The sequence below is a fragment of the Prunus avium genome, chromosome 1 (assembly GCF_965620075.1).
Source record: "Prunus avium chromosome 1, drPruAviu1.hap1.1, whole genome shotgun sequence".
In the NCBI taxonomy this organism is placed as follows: domain Eukaryota; kingdom Viridiplantae; phylum Streptophyta; class Magnoliopsida; order Rosales; family Rosaceae; genus Prunus; species Prunus avium.
In genome coordinates, this window is record NC_142284.1 from 52,681,829 (window position 1) to 52,704,673 (window position 22,845).

Sequence of the window (22,845 nt, forward strand, 5' to 3'; positions counted from 1 at the left end):
GATGCAGTGAAAATTTAGGTAAATACACCCTAGTTAAATAGATAATTAAAGTAAAAATTATATTATTCTTTAAAATTACTATAAAAAATTTTGATAAAGAAAAAACAAGATTATCCTCAAATTATTTACAATCAAATATGCAGGGAGCTGGCCACCATAATTGCATCTTTTTTAGGAAAAAAAAATATTGAATATTATTTTTGTTATGTTTTAAGGTGTGTTGAGCAATGATATATTTCAAAATTTATGAGCTAAGCGACCTGAGTAAGGCCATCTCCAATGGAGAGGGTCAAATGTCAAATTTTGGCAATATATTCTGGATGGAGTCCCCAACGCATGTATAGAGTCAGTCAATTCTTTTGGGTGGAATAGCAGTCCACGTTTTGCATGAACTGAAATTTGGTGGAGCCTACTCACACAACCCACTTCCCCATGTACAAAGTAATTTTTGTGGACCCACTAGAGTTAAAATTATTTTAAAACAATTTAATAAGGCTACGGATTCAAAATTTGAGTTTGGAGGGTTGAGGAAAAAAATGTTTTAGTCTAATGGAGAGACTAGAATGAGGAGGTTGAGTGAGGAGGTTATTTGAGGAGGTGAAATCTCACCATCAACAACTAAAAACAAAGTACATGGGGGGTGCATTGGGGGGTCCACACCCCTTTTGATGGTGAGATGGACCTCCTCAAATAGCCTCCTCACTATCCCTTAGTCCAGACAATACATGAATAATTGTATTTTGAAATGTGAAAATTTGGGTTTAGTTCTTTTAATATTGGAGATGGCCTAGTGTAATGGGGTGTCATGGTCAAATCCTTGGGTGTATTTTTGGAAGCCCTTGTTACACATTTACAAATGAACTAGCCCATGAAAAATTTCCAGTTTCATGGACTGTCCATTTACCTTTTTGAAGAAGCCCAATGAGAGCCGCTTGTAATCTTTCAATCTCAACAAGACAAACCCACTCTTTTTCATTACCAATTTTACTTTGTCAATTCTCATCTCCCGTTTTTCTTCCCTCTCTCTCTCTTTTCATTGGCTCTCTTTCCCACAACCTTGTCCCATACTTGAGGAATGTATAACATAATTTCTTGTATGTCTTTTTTTTTATCAATGGGATTGGAGTTTCGAACTTGGGACCTCTTTTAATATTGAGAAGAGAAGTACCACTAAACTAAGAGTTAGTTGGTTCGCATAAGTCATTCTTAATTTGACTATTGCTAAAATGTAACATACTTCTATACCTCATAGAGACCCATTCACGTTGGCTTGTTGTCCGTAAATATTTGAGCACTATCGAATTTAGTCGTCCAATTTCATCATTATTAAGTTTACCAAACATGGTTTTATGTTAATATTATAATTATAATTAGATAGATCATATATATTTAATAGCTTGTGAAAATGTACTTAAAGGGTAATCTCTTATGATTCCAAAACAATGGTTGTCAGAAGAATGTATATGTTTTTACATACATTTCCCTACAAAAACCATTAAGTTTGTATTGTACCCTTTAAGATTTGATCTTTTCTGTTCCTAATACATTCATATCTCCTCTTTTGATAAAACCCCAAAAAGAAAATTCAACTTAAGCAACCAAAAGTGAGGCCAAGCCGATCATCACACCGGCACCAACAGCCATCTCAACGCGAGAAGCAGCAGATGGGGCAGGGGCAGGGGCAGTGCTTGATCCTGCCTCTTCAGACACTGGTGGTGATGACGATGTCGTCTCATCGGACGGTGTCGGTGCCTTGGACTTGGACGACTTGGGGGACTTGGGCGAGGCGCTTGGGGCCTTGTTATCGGACGATGAAGAAGGAGCCTTGGATGAGGAAGGAGAGGACTTGGGCGAGCCAGCAGGGCTTGAGGCAGCAATGTCAGGGATGTCAATCAGCTCAGAGACTTGAAGAACAGAAATATTGAACGGCTGAGAAACAATGGATTTAACAAGCTTGGCGTTGAGCTTGCTGCCTTTGGCGGCGGACCCGAAAGCGAGCTCACCTTCGTTGATAATGCCGGCGCTGATAAAGCCCTGCTGGTTCTGAGCTTGGCCGGTGGACTGGAACATGGTGGTGAGGGTGCTGACTTTGCTGGACTTGGCCAGCATGGTCAGCTTCTGCTCATCATAATAGTCCAGGATCACGTGGGCGCTCAGGACCTTCTTGACCACGTCTTGGGATTTGCCAGCGAGGCTGGAGATGGCGCCGTTGCCGACGACCAAGACTGTGATGGTGCTGCGGCTGTTAATCTGCTCGCCGAGTTTGGTCTCCTTGAGGTAGGTGTTGAAGTTGCTGAACTCCGACTGCTTCTCCAGCAGCTTGGTGATATCGAAGGCCGAGGCCGAAGAGGAGAAGACAATGAAGAGGAGGGCAAGGCAGAGGATGGTAGAGGCTTTGTTCTCCATCTTTTTATTCTTCTTGCTTTGCCTTATTTTTTCCTGCTTTGAAAGAAATGGTTGCTTATTGTTTTCTTTCAAAGCCTGGTTTGTGCAGAGCGGGGTTTGGGGGATTTATACAGAAATTGATTGCTATAATTAGAGAAACAAAATTGGATGTTGGACCCCGAAGGTTAGGAGTGAATTTCTCTCTGCCATACACAAAAATAGGCCAAGAGATTTGACCAGGTTTTTTTTTTCTTTTTTTTTTTCTCAGAATAAGAACAGAAAAAACACAACTGAAAAGCTGTTAGATTATAATAACCAATGTATATTTGACACAAAAAGATAGTAATATAGGGTTATGGAAAATATTTGTTTAATTCCTCTCGAACACAAATTATTGAATGGTACTAGAATACGCCCACTTTACATATTAGTGATGAGTTTGGGGTTTTACAAACGGTTTTATATTTGTTAGAATTCAGTTTTAGGAAAACAGTGGTGACTTGCAGGATGACAGTTAATGACAATTAAGTTAAATGATGTAAAATTGGGGTGTCGAAGCTAATAATCACCTTGCATGCCAGAGTCGATATGTCAATCAAAACTCCAAAATTGCTGCTTCTAAACTCGGTAATTTCATCAACAGCCTTGCCTATAAAAATTACCAGCGCCCTTCTCAATTTTCACAACCAAAAAGAAAAAAAACTATGGCTTCTCTCAATGTCTCTTCCCTCCTTCTCCTCCTTGCTTCTCCAGTGCTTCTGGTCTTCATCAACTTGGTTACGGCAGCAGACTTGGACGTCCTTAATAATCTCCCACAAAATTTGAAAGATTTGGGTGCCCTCGGGGACGAGGACACTAAATCCAAGATCATTGATCAGATCAATGGCCAAGCTGGGACATTGGCAAATGCACCAAAGAGTTATGCTACTGGTGCTCTAGCCAACATGCTCAAGTCTGCTCCTGCGCCTCAAGGTAAAGACCAAATGACCAAAATCATGGATCAACTCAAAGGGCCAGCCCCACAGGCCGCAGATGCACTCAAGACTGGCGGGGAGGATACAATGCTATCCCAAATGTTCAAGTCTGCTCCGGGGCCTGGTGGCAGCGCTGTAGCTAGCGCCGCTGCGGATGTCTTTACAAGTATATTGAAGCGTGGTCCACCAGCAACTGATGGCAGCCAACCAAAGCCAGAGGCCCCTCCTACGGTTTCGGGTTCACCAACTCAGGTGGCTTCCGGCGTCCTCCTTGGTGTTGTTGCCATCTTCTCATCTTTCATGTCATTGTAAGGAAAGCATGTAGCATAAGAGATAGAGAGCAAAATGGAGTAGGGGGAAGAATTGGATGCGCCAGTCATCAAGACCCCAAAACTAGGGATGGAAAAAATCCCATCCGTCCCCCGGGGGAGATTTTGGGGAAAAACGGGGGCGGGTACAGAGATCCCCGATTTTTAAAAATACTCGATCGGAGATGGGGTGGGGATAGTATTGTTATCTCTACTCCTGAACCCTGCCCGATAAGTGATGTATTTGTTTTTAATTAATAAATATGTTATATAATATAATATAACAATTAAAAAATTACTCTAACCTTTGTAAGATGATGAAACTTTGGAATGTTTATTATTATTATATAATTTTACTATAGAACCTTTGCCTTAGGCTTCTTCATACCCTGAAAAATCCACCAAATACTTCCTTGATATATGGTACAACACAATCCCAAATAAACCAATAATATGGGTTGCTAACAAAGAATCCCCGCTTGATTATCTGGGTGTTTTCATGCTCGACTATTATGGACATTCTGGTGTGTGTTAGATGGTAGTTATCTGGTCATCAAATACAATATGCATGAGTATCTGCTTCTGCAATGAATGTCATAACAATTAAAAGTTATCATAAGCTTTGTAGAACGGTGAAACTCTGTCAAATTAAATTGAGATGATTTTGATCTTTGTAGAATGGTGAAATTCTTTCAAATTAAATTGAGATGATTTTGACTAGTTGAGTGAAATTTTATAATTCAATTGAATGATAGTTTAAGATGAAATTTAAGTGTTATAATATAAATAATTTTTTTAAATTGTTTTAAAAACTGGGGATTTGAGCCGGGTTTGGGATACCAACCCCCGACGGGGATGGGGATTCCCCGAAAATTCAAAATGGGAATAAGGGCAGGGACGGAGGACGGGGATTCCACGAAAATCCAAAATGGGTATTGCTATACCCAGCCCGTTGCCATCCCCACCGAAAACCCCCCAAAGTGAATGGCAGAGATTGTACATGATTTTATCAAATTTCTTTTTCATTATTCCTCTAATGATATTATTTGTTATCAATTTTTTTTGAGAGGATGGAAAATTTCCTCTGGCTCCAAACAATTCTCTCTACTACCAAAAAGTTATTTTCCTTTTTTTTTTTCTTTTGCAAACTTAAAATGCATATATATAAGGGGAAAAAAGGAAAATAATCATTCAATTTAAATCTATTATCAAAACTAAAAAAATATCATTACCGAAAATTGATATTATAAATCTATGAACAGACAAAGCTCGGTTATACTTACGAAATGGCGGCAGTCATGAAGAAAACTTCTAACCACTCGAAGACGCAGAATAGACTTCCATTTCCATCTGATATACAAGCATATAATAAACTCTAATTGGGATGTGATTGAAAATAATAATAATAATAATAATAAATAAAAACCTTCGCATGGGTATAAAAAGCCTTAAGAATAATGCATAGTGGAGCAGAACTGGAAATCAAATCTGGAATCTGGAATCTGGAATATTATGCTGTTAAAGCAGTTCAACTGATTTCCTTCAAGCACTTAACAAAAAGAGTAGGATCATCAGTAACCAACATTCACTTGTATGCAACGGCTAATCATTTGAGCCCTTAAAAAGTATCCAGATCGGTACTGGCCCAACTTTACAGTCATCGTTAGAACACAACCATATGCCAATCAGTAGTAAAAAACTCTACTGTCAAAACAGCCAATGAACTTTGGCTACCCCTAAAAAAGATGGTTAGTTCTAATAACAAAAACTCCGCTGCCATGCTATGCACCACCTCCTTCATTTGATCTTCTCAATTATATTGCCAATGACTTCCTCCATGTTCAGATCCTTCATTGGTTTAAATGGTCGTTTCAGGCCCTGCAACAGAAAACCCATAAATGACAACTCAGAAAAAGTAAATAATTCTTAACAGGCTGATAACACGTAGTGTAGATCATTTCTTCACCATAATAAACCATCTCATGGATCAGAATCTTAAGATCACCCTCCCTTCATAAAACTAAATGATCTAACCCAGCCTTCTTTTTTTAGATAAGAGAGAAGACCAGAGTTTATCTGCCATAACCTTGGCCTGATTCACCAAATATAATCAAAGCAAAGAGGTTCAACTGCAAGTATAATTTGTCTGGCCAAGAAAAGGTGGGACAAATATTCTTGTCAGCAGCTCAAATCTTTAGGGAACAGCTTGAGTATGGGCTCATTTGGGCCAAAGCAAGCTCAGACGCAAAAGGAAATATTCAACCCAAGATAAAACTTGACTAATTTATGTCAGCCCAAGCTTGAGGACTTTAATGCCCAACCGGGGTCGAGCCTACCCCCTTACAGTTTCTTTTAGCATTTTCTTAAAACAAAAACTTACCTTTCCAATGAAAAAAAAAAGAGTGAGCTATTCACTCGCCCATAGGATCATTCAAACTGTAAATAAAACTTGAGGTCGTCACAAATGCAACTTGTAAAAATATAATAATGCGGGTGTAAGAATTACCAAAAGACTGATGAATGTCTCACCACCTTCCTCCCGTATTTCAAAGCAGCCCCTTCTTGGCTATTTCCAGAAAGAAAATAAAGGAAAAAGTCAGATAATTATTTATGCTGATGATGCCTTAATCCATTCATTATTGATTGAAAACTTACTGAAACACCAAACACTTTAGTCCTAGAGATTTATTTGTTATTTTCCTAGTGACAAAAGGTTTTGTATGATTCTAATCTGCGCCCTAATGCCTTGTACATTAGCTTCCAAATAGTTTGAATACTTATAACTTCTAAACTAAAACTTCTTTCCTATAGTTGAATAACAGGTCTACAAAGCAATTATGCATAAATAACAAACTCGGTATATCCCCTTATCTGGTTATTCAAGTAAAAGATTACCAAACTTAAGCCAATTTCTATTAGGGTCCATTTGAGAAGAGTAGTTTCACATGTAGGGATATAGTGAAACTCCTATAGTTGGGACTATTAAAATGCAAACCTATATTCGAATTAGAGAAAAAGAAGAAACGTATGGATTTCAAATGATTCTTTGTATGTAGTTAATTCAAATACATTATGTCTAGTGCTTTACGGGTTTTCTACTAATTCAGTCTTATTGTAACATCCAAATACTTTCTTTTAAATCATTTCATCTAAATGAAGTCAAATTCAAGGACAAAATTAATATCCTTCAACAAGTATACCTTATCAGGGTTTATGAGAACTGTGATACCAGGAACGCCTATCTCTAAACCACCTTTGACCTGATTAGCTCTTGTCTTGAATGAATTGCATTGCTTGCTATGGAAAAGAAGCAAACACTAGTTAAAAAGAACAATATGATGAAACTGCAAGTAGCAAAAACCAAATACTAACTGAAAAAGGCAAAAGCAAACCCAATATGGGCTATGCGGAAAAGGAAACATACAATGGTACCCTACTTTCAGAGAGGCTATTTCGCCAACTGGAGCATGTAAACATAAAGCCACTTGGAGTAAATATTGTTGTGCCTGACGGACACCTCAACAAAAACTGAGGACCAACCATCTAAAAAATATTCCTCGTACTCATTAAAACAGAAAAGGCAGCGGACTGCAGAAGACACTCACTAATGTGGGGTTTGGGGACGACATGACACACACAGCCATACCTCTGTTTCTGGAAGAGGTTGGTTTTGCAATTCAAACCCGGACTACCAATGAATAGTTTTCATTTCCAGATGGAAGCAAAGGTCCATAAAATTTTATCCACCAATGAAACTACTCAAAAAAGAAAAAAGAAGGAACATTCTAAGTTCTGATTCATAACTATATTGACTTATTTCACAAGCTGGTAGAATCAAAAGCTCTCTTAAAAGAATGAATTTTAGTTTGACCAACGAAGAAGTATTTACCACAGACGCAACAAATGTGCACTGTTTAATGGTCAAGAAGAATCTTGATTCCAAAACCAGTTCCTGCTTCCTAAATTCCAAGTTAAACATGAAGCAGAGTAGGGGCCAAACACCTTAAATCATTATGTAAATAATGAAACCATGACATAGAAAATGAATAAAAATACCAAACAAAAATTGTTGCTCATGAATCAAGTTTTTAACTCCTATTTTTCTGTAGATACCATGAGGCTCACATATCATTTTCCTTTTCTTCCATTCTTTCTCACACAGCCGTAAAGAGGAAAGAAAGAAAGACAAAGCAACAACCAAATTACGCCAAAATCATTGTTCCCTCCTTACTTCAAAAGAAAAAGAACAGAAAAGAAAAGACCAAAACTGACTTAATTTTCGTTTAATCTTTCCTTGGTAACCAAACAGAAGAACAAGCCAAATCAAAATACCCATTACCACTATGTAATACAGCTCTTACGATTAGGGTTTAGGGTTTAGGGTTCATCTAAACCCTTACGATTCCAATTTCCTGATTGTCATAAGTTTTCTGAGGAAATAGCTACAACTTATGATAAAACCCCCAAAAAAATAAAAGTATACTCAAGAAACCCTAGTGTTCTAATAAATTGAAAAAAAAAAAGAAAATAGCAAAATCTCAAAGCGAAAACCATGGTATGAACAAAAAATGAATAAGCAAATAGATTTTTAAAAATTAAATAAAACAAGAAGCGTAATAAGAAATTAAATTTTCTTGCATATTCCGAAAATTTCTCAGTAACTAAACAGGGCTAAACGAATACAGAGGGATAAAATTGCCTCACCAGTGCTCAATCACTATGGTCTTCTTGTTCGACTCCTCACCATCATTCTCCTCAGCTTCGTCTCCTTCGACCTCCTCTTTCTCGCCCTCAGCCTCAGCCCCCTCCTTTTCCTCACCATCATTCTCCTCAGCTTCGTCTCCTTCGACCTCCTCCTTCTCGCCCTCAGCCTCAGCCCCCTCCTCGCTCTCTTCGGCCTTCTCCTTCTCTTTCTCCACATCTTCCCCTTCCGCTTCCGCTTCGAATTTCTCTTCCTCTTCCGCCTTCTCTTCCTTCGGCTCCTTCCTCTTCTGAGCTCCGTTGGCCTTCTTCCGCGCCGGCAACTCGGGAGGTGACTCAACCGGGCTTGCACTCGAAGCTCCCCGAGTCAAGCTCCGAGTCACTCGCCGAGTGGATCTGCGAGTCACCACCGTGGTCGTCACTGTGGTCACCTCGGCCGGCTCCTCTTTCTGATTCTTGCGTTTCCTCGGCGCCATTGTCACAAATTCCACAAACCCTAGCAGACTAGCAGAGAGAGAGAGAGAGAGAGCTGCGTTTAGCTTCTCTCACAAGCAAAGGCAACGAAACGCAAAACTGACTCGCTCCGGCTGAGGGTGGTGTGGTTTTTGTACCTGACAGATGGCTCGCAGATAATTTTTCATTTTCCCGCGCTTTCACTGATCGCGTATTTGAACAGACGGCTACGATTTGCTCATAGGGTAGTCAATGACTGCAGGCCGTCGATGGATGAGCGAGTACGGTGTATCAGTGATCTGTGACTCCTGATGGGAAATGAAAAGGCTTTTTTTGGGGTCGAACCACGTCCACACAATTTCTCTCTCATGCGGACACGCTCATCAAGACATAAAATAGTTTTTTATTTCTTTCAGATTGATGTATATCTATAAATATATAAAATATATTTTTTATTGTTTTTTTTAATAATTATTTTGTAAGAAGTAGTTAGAGTTTTAAAAATTAATATCTTAAATCCAAATTTCTATTCTCTTATGTAATTAATAAAAAAACTTCTCTCATCTTCCTAAATGACAAAAGGATGAATTTCATGCTTTTTAAAAATGAATTGAGAGGATTTATTTGGTGTTATTTGCTAATTTAGCTTTTGAGTACTACTAGTGACATCATCTTTGTTTACCAAGTTTTATGTGTTTGATTGATTCAAATTTGAGTTTATTTTATGTATTATTATATATTCGGAGATTCTTTAATAAGTATTTTATGTGAGTGCTGCTATTTCCACCCACCTGTCCTATTTTCCTACCCACTTATCTTGAAAATTTTAAAAATAAATTTAAAACTCTCTCTATTTATTAATATAAGCTTGACACATCATTAAAATTCAATCTAAGGGTTAAAAAAAAGGACACATCACCACTCTTGAGGAAAATAAAACAAAGGGAACCTAATGTCCCGCTTCTTTCTTCATAAAGGATGAACAGAACCCACCCAAACTCTAAAACTCAAATATCCATTTTTATTGTCTAGTTTCATGCCATATTGGAATCTAATCCCTTTTCTTTTCCTTCCAGACTATAATTTAGAATCTTTAGTTTTTTCTACTTGGCTAATTTGTTTTCAAATCAAACCTAATATACTTACTTCAAAAACAATAGAACCTTCAACCATATCTAGCGTCAGAACTCAAAAGATAAAGGAATTCCTAATTGAGAGAAATAATTGAAAATAAAATAAAATAAATAGTTTATTTTGAATATCAGAGAGAGAGAAGAAAAGTAACCATTCATTATCATGGGAATCAAAATACAATGGGTTCTATTTGGGTTTTGAGGGTTTATATTTTTGAAGGAAGAGAGGTTTGGGTTGCAGGGGAAGGGAGAGACTTAAGTGGGGATAGGCTAATTGAAGAATTTTTTAATTTTAAAGGAAAATATGAAAATACAATTAATGTTTTTTTAAAAATAAAATTACTAATGATTATGAAAGAGAATTTACTAGAATTAATAATTGAAGGGTATTTTAGGAATAATGGTGGGTGGAAAGATAAGTTTGTGTTCTTTCAAATTTACATGGTGGGTGAGAAGACAAGGTGGGTGGAAAAATAGGACAAAGGGGTGGAAATAGCAGCACTCTTTTATGTTAAGAATTGGTTACATACTTCTAATATAGGCCGTTAGATTATATTTATTAAATGTGTTCGTAATCTCTTAGATGGAATCTAACGTCCGAAATTAAAAATATGTAACTAATCTTTAACTTAAATACTTATTGGAGAATATCTCATTATATATTATCGATGGTAACACAAATAAGATATTAACATGTATGTTAAAAAATTGAATATGGTATACAAATTTGGTGTCTTTCATATAACTTTTTAGTGTTAACCTAATAATATGATTTCAAAACACTATAAACATTGATTAATAAAGCACATTTTGTGAGTTCTTTTGCTTGATTGGCTCAACAAGAAAAGGGAAATAAATATTAAAAAAACTGCAACCAATATCCATAAGATAAGCTTAGCTGTTGAGCACTTGTAATTACTGAAGTGAGCTTAACACTCTTGGTATTTGGACGTGAAAAATGAAACACTTGAAAATGAATGCATTTATCATTCAATATTCAATAAATTAAAACACATAAATAATAAATAGAAAACATGCTATCACTATCAGTAAATAATGTGAACATTTTGGGATATTCAACTGGTTCAACTCATTAAAAATAAAATAAAATAAAGGAACTGAACAATAGGCAATTAAATGGTATCTTTAGAGCATTTTCATCCATTTGTCATGGCAAAAGACAATGATTGTTACTATTCACATGAATAGTACTTGCCCTATCAATTTTTGTTGTTGGTTTTCCACCTATTGTCATGGCATTATTGGCCAAAAATAGCAAAACTGTGTTATCTTCGTTACAATAAAGTTTTTCTGCTAGTATGTAACTAGGAAGAGGAGCCAAACATCGTTTTAAGAGCATCCACAATGGGCTTTCTAAATCACCCTCTAAAATAAAGAGACTTCTATGAGCTCCTAAATATGAGGAGAGATAAAGGACTCATAGTGGCTCCCTATAATTTAATACTGCTTTATTTGATGAGTATTTTAAACCTTTAATTAATGTTAATAATTTTTAAATTATTTTTTATTTTATAGAAATTGACCAATTAAAAAAAATTATAGTATTTATGACTTCCTAAACTAAAGAGTATGATTGAAGTTAAAATTTTATAAAGAATTTCTAAAATAATTTTTATATATTTTTAGTTAAATTTTAACTAAAAAACAGAGAATGCTCTAAAATTAATCGTACAAAACATAAGGTAATAGCTCGGAACGCTTCGACCAAAACAAAAACAAAAAAAAACTCGGAACGCTGACCAATTAGATAAGGCAAAGAAATAAAGTTTTCATACGTGGCGTCATCTACACCAATAGCCTAAACCAAAGCGGTCCCGCCTTTGATTTGCATTGCCTACGTGGCACCACTTCACCTGTAATCAGATAACTGCAATCGCTTAGTAGATTTTCACAATCCGGTCGAAGCCCCGCCTTTCCTCCATGGCTGCTGCAGTAACCTCTTCATTAGCTTTGTCACCCTCCACATTCAGAGGAGGCCCTGAGCCCTCGAAACCCAAATTCCTCAAATTTTGCTCAAAACCCGCAAATTTGGCTTTTGCCATTTTACCTTACACTCATCGTCGTCGGCACAAAACGTTGAGGATATTGGCCTCTGTTTCAGTCTCCAACCCCCAAGTGCTGACCGATCCCGAAGAGCTCTCTGCGTCTATTCTTTCCAAGGTATGGCTTTTATCAATCCCATGTTTTAGTTTTTTGGTTTTTCAATTCTGGGTTCGTGATTTGTTGTTTGGTAGCTGAGAAAATGTGATTTTTTACCCATATTAGTTTCACTGTTGTCTTGTCGGAAAATTAATAGGCTTATGTTAATGGATTTAGTACTGTTTGAAGTATTGTATGTGCAGTTTGATTTGTGGTTTATGCCAAGTTTTTTTATTTTATTTTTTTATTTGACTCATGAAATATGACTTATGATCTGAATCAGGTGACACATTCTGATAGAGGAGTTTTGCTGAAAAAGGAAGAACAAGAAGAGGTAGCTGAAGTGGCTGAGAAATTGCAGAGCTTTTGCGTTAGTGAACCAGTGAAATGCCCTCTTATTTTCGGAGGTAAATCCCATTAAGGTGTGGACTTTGTTTCTGGAGATGCATATTACAGCCTAACTTTTGGGCTGAAATATCTTCTTTTCTGGCATTGTGGCCAAAACTCAAAACTCCTAGTTCAAAATTAGTATTGACTTCAAAGTTCAAAGAAGTTAAAAGTTGAAGAACAAGCATCCATATGACATATGATTTTCAACTTTATCCAGGTGTTGAAAACAACAATGACAATTACCACAACTGCATTGGCATTTGTTATTGAAAATTAGCATGAGCAACTGTTTGGCTCTGTGTAACATATATGATAATCTACTCATTCCTATTACATGGTATGCATTTCTTTGTTGTTGTTGTCGGTCATATGATGATTAATCTAGTGCTTTCACAGATTGGGATGTGGTGTACTGTTCAGTGCCGACTTCACCCGGGGGTGGCTACAGAAGTACGATAGGCCGCCTTGTTTTTAAAACGAAGGAGATGATTCAAGTTATTGAAGCTCCTGACATTGTCAAAAACAAAGTCTCCTTCTCTGCTTTTGGGTTCTTGGATGGAGAAGTCTCTTTAACAGGTAGGCTGCTAAGGCTAAGATAATACCGATGTTTGAATTTTTTTCCTCATTATACGCTTTGCTTTGTAGTTTGAACTTTAAACACCATTCTCATTTTCTGGTGTGGTCAGTGATGGTTGGGTTAGTAAGAAAGCTCCTTTTATTGAACATTGCATGAAATCTAATCTGTTGTTGTAAGCTTCTGCTATTCTTTACCTCACATACCTACATTTGACAACAACAAAAATCACATTATCAAGTTTCATATGCTAATCTTTTCATAAGCTTGTTCCCTTTTCTACTTGATTGAGTGTTCTCAACTTCTCATCTCTGCACGCACGAGCAGGAAAGTTGAAGGCTTTAGACGATAAATGGATCCAAGTTATATTTGAGCCACCAGAACTGAAGGTTGGTGCATTGGAGTTCCGATACGGCGGTGAAAGCGAGGTTAAACTTCAGATCACATACATAGATGATAAGGTAAGGTTGGGGAAGGGCTCTAAAGGTTCACTTTTTGTTTTCCAAAGACGTGGTAATTCCACTTGAAATGGTTATTGTGAGACAAGAACCGTTTTCCATGAAAAATGTAACGCTTAATGATGCAAACAAATGTGTGATATCTCAATGCTATTATTGTACATTTGAAGCTACTTTGATACGACTGAACATGTTCGATCAACGGAAAGTTGGGCCTTAGATTTCGAAAGCTACAATCAACATGATCACGAACACACAAAAACATGAAAATTTGCTTGATCTAAAACTAGTGACAGGTGTTGCGGCAGACAAAGGAAAAGTAGACAATCTTCTCTAAAAAAAGGTTTCTTGAGGACCAAACAATCAAAATGCAATTCCAAAATTCCAAATTGACAAAAAAGAAGAAGGGGGATGTTGTCAGCCAGGGCCTACTTTGGGAATGTCATAATGCTCACTAAGATTTGCCAGATAGTGATTAAATTCCTGAACCCGATCGCGATGTGATTTTTTGGCCATCTTGGCAAGCTTTTGCAGTTGAATCCTCTCTGTCTGTTGGAGGTACCGCCTCTCCGCGGGTGTCAGATGATAATCATAAGCCCCAGCCTGTCCTCTGCCACCATCATTCTCAGTATCATCCATCACTGCTTCTCCACCTATCACCCTCCAAAACAAAAAAATTGATTTCTCCATTAGCAAAACAAAAATCACAACCTCCAAACAAAAAAGATCAAAACTTTACCACAAAATTGGAAAAGGGTTCATTCATATTTGTAAATTTTAATCACAACCTACCAATCCCATCTTCAATGGGACCATAAATTCAAAAATCACCGAAAATATATATATATATATATACAAATTCAAATTTCAAGAATATAATATCAGATTACATGCAATGCAACGCAGAAAATAAGAATTTGAGTAGAATTAGAAAAGGAGGGAAGGGCATCAACTAACCTTGTGAGGCTTGAGACAATTGGTGATAATAATTGCTGCGTTTCTTCTTATTTTTCTTTGAAACCCCACCTCCTTTCACGGCCAAGGGTTTTCCTTTCAGCTTCAGCTTCCCAACAACAACTACGTTATCGAAAGCAGACATCTTTACCTATCGGAAGAGATTACGCGAGAGAATGAGAATTGATCGTCGAACCGTTCAATTCTGTGATTATGGCAAATATGTAATATGCAGGGACGTAGGTTCTAGAAACTACTCAAACTCTCTCTCCTCTTCCCCAACGGACATGCACGCACATTGAGTTATGGGCCTGCATCAGTGGCTTATGGGCTTCAATTCAAAATACAAGTCCAACCCAGAGTCTGTCCCCTGCTCTAACCCAACGTCTCACCATTTTAGCAGCATGTTCTCTGAGGCTATCAGCAACCCAGAAATTCTTTTGGGTTTTGTTAGAAGCTTTGCTTCTGCTGTTGAACTTTCGGTGGTTTCGCTCAGGGCCGTGAAAAGCCGTCCCTTAACGCTAATTGCGAGAGAGAGAGAGAGAGAGAGAGAGAGAGAGAGAGAGCTTAATACCAGTATTTGAGTTATGTTTCTTTGTTGAACTGGGCACTGCCCAATTGGCTCCTTCAAACTTAAGGTTGGTATTTGTTCTTAGGATAATCTGGTTTTTATCAACTCCCCATACTCATACTGTCTCATTGTTAACTTGCTGCAAAGTTTGGTTTGCCATATTATTTGCAAGATTTTGGCAACCAATTATGTAGAACATTTTTGCGTCAAGGCCCATGATTTTATCTTTTCTTTGTCTTCCATCGAACTATAAGCAAGAGTAATTTTGTTCGTTTTATCTATTTTTTCTCCCTTGCCGAACATGAAACGTATGAAACTAGTTCATATCGGAATTTTCTATTGTTCAGAGCTTTTCCTGTGAAATAAGCAAAGAGTAATTATGGCTAATAATCTCACCAAAACCATGTGCCTGCATTTTGTGTATTATGAAATGAGAAGAATGGCAATGCGCACATTTTTCAGTGAGGAATAGGATGTCACCAGAGTAGTTTAAATTTGCCTAAACGTATTCAGTACACAAAGCACACGACATTTTCATATATCACCATTCACATTCGTGTTTTTTTCTTTTTCAGAGTAGTCCAAATTTGGAGCTAGAAGTACCATTTTCTTGTCTTTCTTCCCTTCTAAATGGTTGTCATGCTTAGTGCCCGTCTTCACACCATTAACTATGCTCTTCCTTCAGGTTACTGTTATCTCAAAACCTTAGCAGCCCTATTATATTCTTCATTATCTCATCTCAAGTTTGTCATTTTATGAAATTGATTTCGTTTAAAATTTTCAGGTAGAGATTGTAAGTACACAGGTCAAGCAGTGGTAAACTATCTCCACCTCAATTTAATATCCTTTGTTTTTATAATGTATATATTTCAAATATTCCTTTATTCATACCGAATCAGTGATTGATACTACATCTGCCGTCGTTGGATTTATTACATTGCGGAACAGTCAGTTTTATCTCCGGAACAATAACTATATTTATATGATTTATGAGTTCAACTTTGTTACCCGACAACCCATCCATTGTTTAGCAAGGATTTATCAGTTTGCTCAATGATCTTGATTTTGGCTGTTTTTTGAGTAATTTGCGTATCTGTTTCAATTGAAATCCACCCATCATGTTAGCTATGAAGTATCAGTTTGCTCAATGAATTTGATTTTGTCATTGTTTTGAGAATTTGGCTATTGTGTTTGTGTGTTGCATCAACTGATCATTACACCTATTGGACCTTGAACTAGTCGGTTCTCATTCTGATTGAATGTGATATTGATTCTGGGCAGAGAGCACTCCCTCTACGAATAATATCAGTAGGGAAAAAGAGATCACAAGGTGTACAACTCATAGTGGATGAGTACATTGAAAAGCTTAAGCTCTACTGTAGTGTTGAGGATGCTCACATACGGAACAATCCTAAAAATGCACGGTACTCTCATCTTTTTTCATCTAAATCATCACAATCTTTGTAGTTAATGTGAATAGATATATATCTTTATCTTGGATATGCATAGACCTCTTTCCTGCAAACTGGATATTAATAATGTGTGAAAGTTCACCCAAAAATTAAAAAAAACAATTGGGAGAAAATTATTGACATTGGACACATGCAGGAAATATTCATATTGTGGTTTCATCTGATCATTTATTTTTGTAGAGCTTATATTAGTTGTCTTGTATTGTAGTGATTGGAGAGCTCAGGTTGATCATGAAGACAGTGCTGTTATGGATCTTATCAGGTCTGACGATTGGGTACAGTCTGAGCATCATATGGACTCAATCTTAATTGGATGAATAACTTCTCACAATAGTAGGAGAATTAGTCTTCCCTTTACATAAGTTTTTTTTGCTCTGGATACCTTTTCTTTGTATTGTCCTGCTATTACCCTTGATCTGCTCATGTACCAAGCCTGAACCGATCAAACTCAAGCTCTACTACCCTTTCGGCACATGTTTTTAAATGCTTACCTCGTCAAGCTTGATTTTTCTTACATATAGGATTTGCATGAAAAAAAGAAGAAGTTCCGATTATTATGGATTTAACAATTATTATCATGCTGAAGGCTAAATTTCTTTTGTTCTAAATCCATTGTAGAAATGTCTTCCTTTCTCAGATGCTCTGGAAAGGGAAAGTGGTGCCATTCCATTTTGGTGGAATTCATCAAAGCTGTTATAAACTATATGCTAAAAGGATTATACTTGTTTCTACATTGTCACTTTGTAATCTTGTGCTCGTAGGTTGTGCTGTTGGATGAGCGTGGGAGAGACATAGGGTCCGAGCAGATGGCTGAGTTGGTGGGGGATGCTGGAAATACAGTATGAATGACCTCTCGTTTTCGTGATTTTCAAGAATGATAGTGTGCATGCTTGAAATTCATCCATTCTTAATATATGTTGTTTGTATGTATGTTGAGCTGGCAGAGGAAAGTTTAGCACGAAAATTCAAGAACTTTTTACCAATAACACTATTGTTCCTTTGTCTATAGGGAGCTTCAAGACTATCATTCTGCATTGGTGGACCGTATGGTCATGGAAAACGATTGCGAGAGCGTGCTGATGTTTCTGTCAAGCTGTCTTCTATGGTATTAAACCATCAAATTGCAATAGTTGTGCTCGTAGAACAACTCTATAGGTAAGAGTACGTTGATCTGCTGACTTCTATATCATGCGGTTCCCAATTACGGAAATGCTGACTTCTGAAAAGTATTCAAGGAAATCATTTCTAGCTTAAAGCAAATATTAAGGATAAATTATATTAAATAAGTTAAGGAATGCTTGAATTTTAAATAAGATAATGTCAGATCACTCTGAACGAGTAGATAATCCATGTTTATCAATTTACTTCAGGTCGTGGACTATTCTGAAAGGACAGAACTATCATCGTTAGCCTTTCGTTTCCCGTTCTGAACAATGCTAACAGGTATTCCCTTTCTTCATTCCAGATGATTACTCTTTGTCTGCCTTTCTTGAGTTAACTTTGAGTGACTTGGTTCAACCGATATAGGGCAGGCATCGGCAACATATACATCAGAGTAAGAGTAACACACTGGATTGACAGGGTTGCTGGTGGCTTAAACGTGTATTTGGGTTTGTGGAACTAAATTGTTCTATAGTTCTGAAATTCATACACTCTTTTTCTTACTCTCAGTAATGTAGTGGATTAAACCTCAATGAGAAAGAAATTACAGGTATTAAAGGAGTTTCATGATAGATCGTTTCTGTGAACCTTTAGCCTCACATGGCAAAGTTTTGAATTTTAATCCAACACATAACTATTGATCATTCATGTTCAAATTATAGGAAATAGAGTGTATTATACGAATCTTGATACCTTGATTTATTATTAGTTTTTTTGTTAGATATGCTTTAATTTTTATCAAAATCGTTTACAATTTTTGTAAAATTTAATATTTATTTGTCAATTTATTTATTTTACAATGGTAAAATTTGGATAATAAAAGGGTGAAAATAGCAGGTCTTTGTTCAATTCTATTTATTTAACAACAAAAAAAAAAGGTTCGACACAATAAAGATGAAATTACCGCCAATAATAACAGACCTAACGGTAGGTTTGAAGGCAAATCAGTGTCCTTCCCTCCACTGGCTTACAAACCGCCACGTTACAAATTCAAACTCTCTGCCACGTGTCAGTAACCCAACAGCCTAAAACTCTCTCTCTCTCTTTCCCTCGATCTCACAACATGGCATGGCTGTTCTTCACTCCTCACTCGCTCCCTACTTTCTGAAAAAGCTCATCATCCTCCCATTCCCATATCCAAAACCCACACTTTCAACCAAAAGACTCGATCTTTTCCAAGCAATGAGTTCCAGCTCCAAATCCCAACCCTCTGCCCCGGTCTACAAGGTTCCGGGTTTGGACCCGGAGGAAATGGACCGGGTTGCGGACCAAACCTTTCAGAGGTACTCGTCCTCCTCTGTCAAGAGAAACGGCAAAGGTGTGGCTGTCGTTTGGTTCAGAAACGACCTCAGAGTGCTGGACAATGAAGCTCTTTACAAGGCTTGGGTTTCGTCCCAGGAGCTTTTGGCTGTGTATTGCGTTGATCCCAGGCTTTTTGGCTCTACCCATTACTTTGGTTTTCCCAAAACTGGAGGTACCAATTTTATTTTATTAAAAGAATTTCAAATTTTTGATCTTCCTAGTTGATGTTTTTGGACTTTTGGCTTGTTTTCTATTACCTTGGGCTTTGAAATGTTTGGAATTTTGTTCTCAATTTGGCTTGTGCTACTGTGTTTAAAATCTCCTTGTAACATAGAATGATGCAGAATTGAAATGTCATACAAATTTGTTGTTTGCAGCGTCGAGAGCGCAATTTCTCATTGAGTGCTTGGCTGACTTGAAGAAAAATTTAATGAAGCGGGGTCTTAACCTGCTCATTCAACATGGGAAGCCTGAGGAGATTCTCCCTTCTCTTGCAAAGGTTTTCGGAGCCCACACAGTTAAGTGATTTCCACACTATTTGATTTGTAGAATGAGTTTGTTATGTTCTTTTCAACTTATTAAAGCAGCAGAATGTTTGTATGTAATCTAATCTACTTAGGTATATGCCCAAAAAGAAACTTGTAGTGAGGAGCTAAATGTCGAAAGATTGGTCAGAAAAGGTCTGCAACGAGTGGTTTTACCATCGTCTTCAGCGCAATCCTCTGGGCCTAGTTCTACAAACAATCCTAATCTACAACTTTTATGGGGTACCACTATGTACCACATAGATGACCTCTCATTCGACACCCTCAGCTTACCGGATGTGTATACGCAGTTTCGTAAGGCATGTAGATTTCTTTCAAGTTCATTTTACTTCAAATCTATATAACTGGGGGAGGTTTTCTCTGTTAGCTGTGTTTATCGATGATACCGAAAACTTGCAGTCAATTGAAGCGAAGTGCATAGTTCGTAGCTGCATCAAACTTCCAGCATCTCTTGGGCCCACACCCAGCATTGGGGACTGGGGATGTGTTCCTTCATTAGATCAGTTTGGACTTCAATCTCCAAATGTAGGTTATTATAACATACATACGAATATGCAGGCACATATTTCATACTATGTCTATTAAGAAATTTGAGAAGTTCCTTTTACATACTCTGGATGCAGGTAAGTAAAGGAATGAAGTTTGTAGGGGGTGAAAGTGCAGCATTGGGCAGAGTAAACGAGTATTTCTGGAAGAAGGCAAGAGAAATCTTTAAGTTATATATGTATATATATATTTATATAAATATTGATGTTGAAAATGTCCAATAGAGGAAAATGGCTTTTTATTTGAACACATTTTATAATATTCAAAGGAACAGTGTTAATAGAGTAATTTAGTTATCTGACTTATTCTCATGTGTTTCATGTGTAGGATTTGTTAAAGATATATAAACACACCAGAAATGGGATGTTAGGACCTGATTATTCGACAAAATTTTCTCCATGGCTTGCTTCAGGAAGCCTTTCTCCTCGTTTCATTGATGAAGAGGTTGAAATTCTTGGTTATTATGTTCCTTTCTATATATGACTACATGACATTGAGAAAATTGACACTAATTTTGGCAATTGATTCCTTAAGGTAAAGAGGTATGAAAAAGAAAGGCAAGCAAATGATTCAACATACTGGTAATTCTCTCTCTCTCTCTCAGTTGCATGAACTAGAATGAAACTTTTGGAGGACAAAATGCTGTCAGTATGTAATTTCTTTGTTGGACCAAAGGTGATATAGATCCCCCAGTTAACACAACATAAACCATTCTTCAAGCAGTGTTGAACTTGTATTTTGTCCTTTCCCTTTTTTTAATCTATGTTCAACACAACAGGGTCTTGTTTGAATTGATATGGAGGGATTACTTCAGGTTTCTATCAGCAAAATATGGGAATTCCCTTTTCCATTTAGGTAAAGATAGATTTTAATTGATTGCTTTAATATTCAATCATGTCAAAGTATTTAAAAAAAGGCCTAAGAAAAGAAGTAAAATTATGTTAACTGAACAGTTTGTTGCTGCGCAGCACATGTGAGCCACTTATTTTAACATATCATTGTAGAGATTTCAATTCTCGCTACTTCTCTTTCTTAGCAGTCATGTCTTTTTTTGGCCTTTTTGAAGGTGGCCCAAGAAATGTGGAGCATAGATGGAGCCAAGACAAGATTTTATTTGAATCCTGGAGAGATGGTCGTACAGGGTACATTGCTTTGCCCAAGAGCTAGATGATGAATATTAGATCTCCATAATCTTTATGAAAAACAGAATGGAAAATTCTCTCTCTCTCTCTCTCTCTCTCTCTCTCTCTCTCTCTTAGTGTTTTGTAATTGCTCTGCTAATGATATACAGAGCTTGTTAAACCTCTAGGTACCCTCTAATAGACGCCAACATGAAAGAACTATCAACCACGGGGTTCATGTCGAATCGGGGAAGGCAGGTAATTCCAAAGTAAACTGTCACTATGAATGGTGTATAGTATTTTTATGCATTGCTACCATAAAACTTCTTGTTTAAACCTTTAATGTTATTATTCTGGGAAAATTGGGCGTAGTCTTGAAAATAATCAATACTTCATCTATTATTCTACAGATTGTATGTTCCTTTCTAGTTCGTGATATGGGTATTGACTGGCGAATGGGAGCTGAATGGTTTGAGACATGCCTTATGGATTATGACCCTTGTTCCAATTATGGGAATTGGACCTATGGAGCAGGTGGTTTCAAATTCATCATTTTATTTACTTCCATGCATGCATGTTTCTGTTAAAAGTATTAGCATGCCTCTCTCTTAACTTTCTTGTATTGGATATACACTCCTGGCAGAGGATGATCATAAAATTATAAAGAACCAAGGTCTCCTTTATAATTGTAGCCACATACTTTAGGATTGTAATTACTTAACTATTTTGGTTTAATACTGATCAACATTTAATCATTTGTTCATCCTGTTAAGGAGTTGGAAATGACCCCAGAGAAGATCGTTACTTCAGTATTCCGAAACAAGTGAGTACACAATATGTTGCCTCGTTATATTTTCTTAATATGAGACCCGATTTCGAATGACAAAGTGCAGAGTTTTTCACAAATTTTTTGATGAATTATGTTTGGAGCTACAACAGCTTTATAAACACTTTCTGTACCTAAGATGCTGTTATATTTTTTCAGGCGCGGACATATGATCCTGAAGGCGAGTATGTCGCGTATTGGCTGCCTCAACTAGAATCACTTACAAAAGAAGAAAGAAACTTTCCTGGAAGGGCATATATGAAGCAGGTTGTGCCTCTCAAGTTTGGAAATACCAGTAGGCACCATAACCAGGACAAGGCCTTGGCTGCTAGAGGCACCAATTTTGGAGGAAGACAAACAAAAGGGCAAAGGAGATAAATCTGGGTTGAAACTTGAAAGGATTTTACCATACATCTTTATCCTTCTCAAAGTATGTTTTGAAAATGAGATGCAAATATTTTGTTACTATTAACATTCAAATGTGTATGCCCCCACTTTTCATTTGCCACCGTTGTTTGTTTAACTTGACTTCGTTCAGACCTAATTCGAAACTTTCATTGACCTAATTAGGAATTTAAACTTGTTTGAGTGGCCGGAAGAAAACATGATTAGTCGGAATCATAGATTGAGAAATTAACTTGATCACATCTGGGTTAAGTTCATGTAATCTGTGTTCAAGTTAGAGTGGTTCAAATTCGTAGTTCGATTTTTGAACTAGGTTTAATGATCCGATGTAAATTGTAATCGTTGTTAATAATCTGAATCTATAGCCTAACCCAACTTTATAAAGTTGTAATTCTATGCTTAGTAA

General features: G+C 37.0%; 6 protein-coding genes across 7 annotated transcripts; 3 read left to right on the forward strand and 3 right to left on the reverse strand.

Annotated features, from left to right (window-relative positions):
- Positions 1-1,406: 1,406 nt before the first annotated feature.
- Positions 1,407-2,495, reverse strand: LOC110774542 (fasciclin-like arabinogalactan protein 14). Its single transcript, XM_021979090.2, has one exon. It carries the CDS (start codon positions 2,404-2,406, stop codon positions 1,591-1,593), a length of 816 nt encoding a protein of 271 aa, XP_021834782.1. The 5' UTR covers positions 2,407-2,495; the 3' UTR covers positions 1,407-1,590.
- Positions 2,496-5,143: 2,648 nt separating this feature from the next.
- Positions 5,144-8,998, reverse strand: LOC110774509 (selenium binding protein). Its single transcript, XM_021979050.2, has 4 exons — positions 8,372-8,998; positions 6,868-6,964; positions 6,174-6,233; positions 5,144-5,545 (listed from the first exon to the last, which is right to left on the reverse strand). The coding sequence occupies exons 1-4, from the start codon at positions 8,842-8,844 to the stop codon at positions 5,465-5,467; spliced, it is 711 nt and encodes a 236-aa protein (XP_021834742.1). The 5' UTR covers positions 8,845-8,998; the 3' UTR covers positions 5,144-5,464.
- A 2,851-nt stretch (positions 8,999-11,849) lies between these two features.
- LOC110774511 (Plastid-lipid associated protein PAP / fibrillin family protein) lies at positions 11,850-13,709 on the forward strand. The gene is made up of 4 exons (XM_021979052.2): positions 11,850-12,135; positions 12,398-12,521; positions 12,901-13,080; positions 13,406-13,709. The coding sequence occupies exons 1-4, from the start codon at positions 11,896-11,898 to the stop codon at positions 13,603-13,605; spliced, it is 744 nt and encodes a 247-aa protein (XP_021834744.1). The 5' UTR covers positions 11,850-11,895; the 3' UTR covers positions 13,606-13,709.
- A 156-nt stretch (positions 13,710-13,865) lies between these two features.
- LOC110774512 (uncharacterized) lies at positions 13,866-14,716 on the reverse strand. Its single transcript, XM_021979054.2, has 2 exons — positions 14,494-14,716; positions 13,866-14,189 (listed from the first exon to the last, which is right to left on the reverse strand). Exons 1-2 carry the CDS (start codon positions 14,633-14,635, stop codon positions 13,954-13,956), a joined length of 378 nt encoding a protein of 125 aa, XP_021834746.1. The 5' UTR covers positions 14,636-14,716; the 3' UTR covers positions 13,866-13,953.
- Positions 14,717-14,892: 176 nt separating this feature from the next.
- Positions 14,893-18,432, forward strand: LOC110774537 (methyltransferase). Of its 2 annotated transcripts, XM_021979081.2 has the most exons (9): positions 14,893-15,128; positions 15,637-15,746; positions 15,846-15,877; positions 16,343-16,485; positions 16,742-16,808; positions 17,295-17,372; positions 17,543-17,688; positions 17,904-17,976; positions 18,061-18,432. In XM_021979081.2, the coding sequence occupies exons 2-8, from the start codon at positions 15,692-15,694 to the stop codon at positions 17,941-17,943; spliced, it is 561 nt and encodes a 186-aa protein (XP_021834773.1). In that variant the 5' UTR covers positions 14,893-15,128; positions 15,637-15,691; the 3' UTR covers positions 17,944-17,976; positions 18,061-18,432. The 2 variants fall into 2 exon arrangements, with proteins under 2 accessions (XP_021834773.1, XP_021834774.2); XM_021979082.2 differs by lacking the exons at positions 14,893-15,128; positions 15,637-15,746 and having other exon boundaries at positions 15,829-15,877; positions 18,066-18,432.
- Positions 18,433-18,628: 196 nt separating this feature from the next.
- CRY3 (cryptochrome 3) lies at positions 18,629-22,538 on the forward strand. The gene is made up of 13 exons (XM_021979111.2): positions 18,629-19,168; positions 19,374-19,513; positions 19,616-19,840; positions 19,941-20,066; positions 20,165-20,239; positions 20,415-20,531; positions 20,622-20,668; positions 20,866-20,942; positions 21,154-21,229; positions 21,397-21,466; positions 21,619-21,742; positions 21,982-22,031; positions 22,194-22,538. Exons 1-13 carry the CDS (start codon positions 18,763-18,765, stop codon positions 22,410-22,412), a joined length of 1,752 nt encoding a protein of 583 aa, XP_021834803.1. The 5' UTR covers positions 18,629-18,762; the 3' UTR covers positions 22,413-22,538.
- The last annotated feature ends 307 nt before the right edge of the window (positions 22,539-22,845 follow it).

Bases quoted from the DNA above. Each gene is read 5' to 3' on its own strand.
- LOC110774542 (XM_021979090.2), bottom strand. From the start codon at position 2,406: ATGGAGAACAAAGCCTCTACCATCCTCTGCCTTGCCCTCCTCTTCATT.
- LOC110774509 (XM_021979050.2), bottom strand. From the start codon at position 8,844: ATGGCGCCGAGGAAACGCAAGAATCAGAAAGAGGAGCCGGCCGAGGTG. The intron at 6,965-8,371 runs GTGAGGCAATTT...TCTTTTCCATAG, and splicing joins ACCATAGTGATTGAGCACTG to CAAGCAATGCAATTCATTCA. The intron at 5,546-6,173 runs GTAATTCTTACA...TTTCTGTTGCAG, and splicing joins AGACATTCATCAGTCTTTTG to GGCCTGAAACGACCATTTAA.
- LOC110774511 (XM_021979052.2), top strand. From the start codon at position 11,896: ATGGCTGCTGCAGTAACCTCTTCATTAGCTTTGTCACCCTCCACATTC. The intron at 12,522-12,900 runs GTAAATCCCATT...GTGCTTTCACAG, and splicing joins ATGCCCTCTTATTTTCGGAG to ATTGGGATGTGGTGTACTGT. The intron at 13,081-13,405 runs GTAGGCTGCTAA...ACGCACGAGCAG, and splicing joins TGGAGAAGTCTCTTTAACAG to GAAAGTTGAAGGCTTTAGAC.
- LOC110774512 (XM_021979054.2), bottom strand. From the start codon at position 14,635: ATGTCTGCTTTCGATAACGTAGTTGTTGTTGGGAAGCTGAAGCTGAAA. The intron at 14,190-14,493 runs GTTAGTTGATGC...GGAGGGTGATAG, and splicing joins ATTGTCTCAAGCCTCACAAG to GTGGAGAAGCAGTGATGGAT.
- LOC110774537 (XM_021979081.2), top strand. From the start codon at position 15,692: ATGGTTGTCATGCTTAGTGCCCGTCTTCACACCATTAACTATGCTCTT. The intron at 15,747-15,845 runs GTTACTGTTATC...TAAAATTTTCAG, and splicing joins TAACTATGCTCTTCCTTCAG to GTAGAGATTGTAAGTACACA. The intron at 15,878-16,342 runs GTAAACTATCTC...GATTCTGGGCAG, and splicing joins AGTACACAGGTCAAGCAGTG to AGAGCACTCCCTCTACGAAT.
- CRY3 (XM_021979111.2), top strand. From the start codon at position 18,763: ATGGCTGTTCTTCACTCCTCACTCGCTCCCTACTTTCTGAAAAAGCTC. The intron at 20,943-21,153 runs GTAAAGATAGAT...GCCTTTTTGAAG, and splicing joins GAATTCCCTTTTCCATTTAG to GTGGCCCAAGAAATGTGGAG. The intron at 21,230-21,396 runs GTACATTGCTTT...TTAAACCTCTAG, and splicing joins TGGAGAGATGGTCGTACAGG to GTACCCTCTAATAGACGCCA.